At 34.0% G+C, this 5,850-nt stretch overlaps 1 protein-coding gene across 1 annotated transcript; it reads left to right on the top strand.

Annotated features, from left to right (window-relative positions):
- The first annotated feature begins 2,635 nt into the window (after positions 1 to 2,635).
- On the top strand, positions 2,636 to 5,630 carry LOC113357532 (vesicle-associated membrane protein 724-like). Its single transcript, XM_026600961.1, has 5 exons — positions 2,636 to 2,984; positions 3,875 to 4,016; positions 4,133 to 4,253; positions 5,046 to 5,108; positions 5,203 to 5,630. The coding sequence occupies exons 1-5, from the start codon at positions 2,795 to 2,797 to the stop codon at positions 5,350 to 5,352; spliced, it is 666 nt and encodes a 221-aa protein (XP_026456746.1). The 5' UTR covers positions 2,636 to 2,794; the 3' UTR covers positions 5,353 to 5,630.
- The last annotated feature ends 220 nt before the right edge of the window (positions 5,631 to 5,850 follow it).

Here is a 5,850-nt window from a genome sequence, read left to right as displayed (position 1 = left end):
ACACAAATCTCGAAGATTGTTGGGGTGATTAATTTTGCTCCAACAGCCACGGTTTGCATTTAGCATTCCTTAGTTAATATAAATAAGTTCACAAACAATCGTCTTTAGATATAACTAACTTAAGTTCGCAGACTTAGTTCGCGGACTTAAGTTCCCGATGGAGTTATCAAACTCCAGAAGATATTCTCGGGTCGAGAACTTCCGCTAGTTCGCGGACTGAGTTCACGACTCTTGTTCCGGTTCTCTTGATCAACAAAGTTCGCAAATTTCGGTTCAAGGAAAAAGGACTTATACATATATGTGTTGCCACACAATGCTTATATCCAACATTGGTTATATAATCTAAGCTCCCATTTCAATCATTGAAACATTCTTAGAGGACGTTATATAGTAGTTATTCACAATTCATTTTTCGTCAAAGCAATTTTCAAAGTGATTGAAGCATATCATGACTTTCGTCACTAGGTAAAGATGAACTTGGCCAAAGCGAAAGCTTACCTACACAGATTTCGAGAAATAGATAGGCGAGATAATCTCGTCTCGAAATAGCAAATGTGTATAATCAAAGTATATATATCAAAGCGACTTTTGTCTCATGATAGGAGATAGAGTAGATAGACTTTTGAGTGATAGATAAGTTCAAGTCTCCACATACCTTTTAGTCGATGAAGTTCCACCAGTTCCTTGAGTAGTCCTTCGTCTTGTATGATGATTTCCATGGGGTCCTTGAGCTCAACTACACTTTCTATCCTAGTCCGAGACTTAGCTATAGTAGACTAGAAATCAAGACTTATAGCTTTGATCACTAACATTGACAAATATGCTTGAGATAGCAACGCATGCGAGTTCGACCGAGCAACGCTCTAACAATTTGCTCTGTAAAATAAAGAAGGAATCATAATACAATTATATATACATATATTTTTTTTTTTCAAATTTATCATTCACTTTCATGTACATTTAGAGATCTGTTTTGGTTCGACAAAGAAAAACCCTGAGTGCTTCCATTCAAAAATTTACTTTTTGTTGAATTGTTATCATATAATCATAACCCTAAATTGAAAATCAGTTTCATATGCAATATAAATCTTAAATTTTCTTATTTATTTATGTGTAAACCCTAAAGTAAATCCTTAGTTCAAGTTTTGTACCGAAGAACAATAAATTTGATGGATGTTAATGATGAAAACCTGACTGAGATTTGCGCAATTGATTTACTAAGGGATAATTAAGAAGCAGTAATGATAATGAATAAGAACATCGATCGAAAAAAAAAAATATTGTGATAAAAGTAAGAGTAGAGGTAGAGGCATAAATATTGATGGTTCTCGGTGGAGAATGGTGGTGGAGATCGTCCATGTATCTGTAACAGAAGAAAGAAAAAGGTCAAGGCCAAAATTTTTGCTTTTCTAACAATTTCACTTTTTAGTCAATTGTATTTGGCTTAAGTCTACAAAAAAGGTGGCCCTTCGTCTAACAGTTTATGGCCCTGTGTACGTGAGGGGTCATGCTTAAGGTTAAAACCATCATATTCTTTGCTTTAAAGTGGTTATTGGCTGTAAAAAGTTATTGGTTGTAAAGTTTCACCTATTAAGGGAGGAGGGGACTTTCTTAAACCCAAGTTTACAGCCCTTACTACTGAGTTCATATTCTTTTGGGTTTGGCATTCTATTTTACCTTCTTCTTATGAAGGTGATATTAGGATGACTAAAAATGGACACATTCATTGAAACTTTGTATGGAATTTGTGCACTACATTTGTAGCGTCTTCTTCATTAGCACCTGGAACATTTGGACCAAGATTCATTCCCTGTTTTCTAGTCTTAATTTTTTTTTCTTAACTATGAAGTTATGGCATAGTCAAAGGCATAGAAGATTTGATCACACGCTTTTGGCTTAATGAACAATTGACCTTGAAATGTCTCGAGGCTTCTTAGAGCTTCTCCAATGGTTGTTGCATGTATTTCCTATGTGGCAACACAAACAAGACATCTTTATTCCAAGTTTTCTTTAAGTTTAGGTGAAAAAAGTTATTCATCTCCAATGGTGTCGTCTGTGATCATTTTCTTATTAAATGTAAATTTTATGTTTAGTAATTTTAAGATTTTATTAGATCTAAAAATAATTATTCATTATATTAGAATTAATTTTAATAAATGAAATATGTTCTTAATTAAAAAAAGATGACTAGGATGATAGACAATTTCAAGATATTTTATTTTTTTTGTTTGAAGCGAATTTCTTCTGTTTTTCAATTGTACCGTGGTTGCCGAAATTTAAAGGTATGATCAATGGGCTCATAAAGAAAATAATCTACCGGAGCTAGAGACTTGGTAGGATTATAATTTTATTGGCATGTTTTGTTGCCCCGAAATAATCATTTTATATATGTCGTTGATATGTTTGATTTTTTGAATTCACCGAAGGATCCGCTTAAACAAAAGTAAAAAAGGAAGATTTTAATAAGTCTTTTGTTGATTAAGCCGCAACAAGCTTGACAGAATATTTGTCTCAAGACTCAATTTCACACGTCTTCGAAGTTTCAAACTCTACAGTATTTTGACTTTACTTGCACAAAAAACATACCCTCAATAAATAAATAAAAACCCATTTTAAATGTAAAAAGAAAAGAAAAGAAACAAACAATAAAAAAAAAACACCTCCCCAACATCCAACAAACAACTGGATCTTCAAATTCAAGTTCAGGGTTCTTCTCCTCTCTCTCTCTCTCTATATATATATACGTTCTTCTTTACACAGTGAATATTGATTTAGAAGAAAAAAGAAAGAAAATATGAGTCAAGAATCGTTTATATATAGTTTTGTCGCGAGAGGAACAATGATATTAGCTGAATATACAGAGTTTACTGGTAATTTTCCAGCGATTGCAACTCAATGTCTTCAAAAACTTCCTTCTACTAATAACAAGTTCACCTACAACTGTGATCATCATACTTTTAATTTCCTTGTTGAAGATGGATATGGTAAACTTCTTTACTCAATACTTTTGATTTCCTTGTTTTATTTCTCTCTTTTAGGGTTCTTATGCTGTTATATTGCTTTGTTGAGCAAAGTTAGATTTTGATTATGATATAGTATAGCAGTAGTGTTCGTTAGAGCTAAGATTTGGTTTTGGCTGGGTTGGGTTGGGTGACCAATTAGTGTAATCTAAGGATTCGGATTCAGATTAATTTGTGGAAGAGTTAGGAACTTGTTAGACCTTGGTTAAAATGTCTGAACCATGAATTTTGATCTCCATATAAAAGTTCTTGAAATCTTCTCAGGAGAACATTTGAATTGAAGGGACAAAACTGAAGAAGATATTGCTAAATCAAACTATCCTAGCTAGGTCATATTAGGTGAAAGTTGAATCTCAATGCTGGGATAGGTTCCCAATTTGTCCCGGAAAAGAATGTGACATTAGATTGTCATTCGTTGTATTTCAACACAATAGGAAGCTAACTGTGACATGCTATTTGAGTCCGAAGTAATCTCACGAGTTGCTTCTCAAAAAAATTTGAGGGAGCAGCAAGTTGTTTTTTTCTGTTCAAATCAGAAGAATTTTCTATATTACTCTTTAGATCATGTGTCACCAGTTTGGTTAATACCTGTTCAGATTATCTTATGAATATTGTAGTCCCATATAGGATTCTTTGGTTCTTTTATGTAGGACCACTTTGTGTGTGGATGTGAAAGATACTTGCATAAGCTTTGAGCTAGGAAGCTGATACCACCCCATGTCACGTTTATACTATATTCGGTCTTCTAAGTGATAATTAGTTTCTTATTGATGTGTTAAACTAATTTAGGCAGTCTTAACAGTTTGTTGTGTGTCACCTTTCTCTGCTTCATTTCACGTTTTCGTTGTGTGTAGCATACTGTGTTGTTGCCAAAGAGACGGTTGGGAAGCATGTATCTATAGCTTTTTTGGAACGTGTGAGAGCAGATTTCAAGAAGAGATATGGAGGTGGTAAAGCTGATACTGCCATTGCTAAAAGTCTTAACAAGGAGTTTGGGTAATTATTTTCTACTAATGTTCAGTTTTATTAGAAAAGATAGTCATATACCTTTCTTTCTAGTAGCTAAAACAGATCAAGTTTTCCTTAGCTAAGTTTGTGTCAATAAACTGCAGTCCTGCTATGAAGGAACACATGTGTTACATCATTGAACATGCTGATGAGATTGGAAAGCTATCAAAAGTGCAGGCACAAGTTTCAGAAGTTAAAAGTATTATGATTGAGAATATAGACAAGGTTTGTATCCTTTTTGTATTTCTCACTCAACTAGTCTGTCACCAGTTATCTAGGGTCTGCTTTGTTCTGGTAATTGCATACAGCTTCTTGGAGTTTTCAGGGGGTTGACCTGTCTCAAATATTCATTCCGTCTTTGTGCTTAATCCCAGCACATTGCTTATCGAATCACCCATATGCTCTGTGCCAGGCTTCTCTTTATTAACCTGGTGATGTCCAAGAAAGCATAATTTTCTTTTTAGTCAATCTTATGTGACCCACAATTTCAATTTTCTCATTTCTGTATAGGTGACTATAGTTTCACCTGAAAATGATCAGATCCTGACTAAAATAGAAAACCAATATCATGTTTCTGTTGAGTAATTGAAATTTTTTTCGACAAATATAGGTTGTATATCCAAGAAACAGATTTGCCACATCAGTCATAGTACACTAATATATGCTTTGTTTGAGATTTGAGATATTAAGATCAAATACATCCTTTTTAAGCATTCTTGCTTAAGGATTTTCTGTTGATAAAAACTTACTCATGTCACTGTTACACTTTCCCACGCAAGATGCTTTCCGAACACACTACACTTTTCATCTAATATGATTACTTATTGCCGCATCTTTCAACCATGAAGTAAATTCATAAGCCTGATGGGTTATTGTCGCTGGTCTATCTCTTAAGCTATTCATAGGGATATATTTTATTGTCTAGATTTCTTAACATTTTAAATAAAGCAATATGTTGCCCACATGCTAATTTGTTAGAGCAGTGTATAACTATTAACAATGAGAATTGTCTTTCAGGTTGTTGATAGAGGGGAGAAAATAGACATTCTGTCCGAGAAGGCTGCAGACCTGAACTCAAATGTTCGCATCGTAACATGGACACTGAATTCAATTCTGCTTTAGTAGATAACTCTGCTACCACCTTCTGAACATTTGTACTAAATGATATTTTCAGGCACAAGAGTACAAGAAAAAGGGAACACAATTGAGGCGAAAGCTGTGGTATCAAAATATGAAAATCAAGCTGGTTGTTCTTGCGGTTCTCTTGATTCTGGTGTTGATAATATGGCTTTCTATTTGTAAAGGCTTTGACTGCACGAATTAGCACATATCAAGAGTACAATTCAATCACTCAAGCGGTAACAGAAGTTAATCATGAAACAATAAGATATAAGGGAAGAAGATTCAGAAATAGACTGCTATAAGAGCCTTCCATAACTACGTCAAGACGGTATCAAACATCATCATAGAAAATAGTTGAGCTGTAAAAAGGAATATATAAATATATTTGTGGTCTTCCCTTTTATTTTCTTATTTTTAGAACAAAGTAATAATGTGTAACTGATCAGTTAGATTGTTTGTGGTTCCTTATTTGGTGATTCACTTCTATTTTTAGTACGATTGCGAACCAAGTTGAGACCTTGTATGGGCTTAACCGGGTTCCTAGTTGAGGGGATCAAAACGGACTCGGTCAAAATTAAGGTAGAAATGCAAATGCTAGCCTTTTTTCCCTGGCAATTTTAAGGGCTGCTGAAAATAATTACTAGCAATAGAACAAATTAAGATCACTAAAAAGTATAGTCCAAAAACCCTTGTCCATCGT

The sequence above is a fragment of the Papaver somniferum genome, chromosome 3 (genome assembly GCF_003573695.1).
Source record: "Papaver somniferum cultivar HN1 chromosome 3, ASM357369v1, whole genome shotgun sequence".
Classification (NCBI taxonomy): Eukaryota; Viridiplantae; Streptophyta; class Magnoliopsida; order Ranunculales; family Papaveraceae; genus Papaver; species Papaver somniferum.
Note: the sequence above shows the minus strand (reverse complement) of the source record. Positions and strands in the feature narration are given on the sequence as shown.

What these genes read in the sequence shown, in the direction of transcription:
- LOC113357532 (XM_026600961.1), top strand. Translation starts at nt 2,795, where the DNA reads ATGAGTCAAGAATCGTTTATATATAGTTTTGTCGCGAGAGGAACAATG. An exon ending in TGATTGAGAATATAGACAAG is followed by an intron (nt 4,254 to 5,045) that starts GTTTGTATCCTT and finishes ATTGTCTTTCAG; the next exon opens with GTTGTTGATAGAGGGGAGAA. An exon ending in CTGCAGACCTGAACTCAAAT is followed by an intron (nt 5,109 to 5,202) that starts GTTCGCATCGTA and finishes TGATATTTTCAG; the next exon opens with GCACAAGAGTACAAGAAAAA.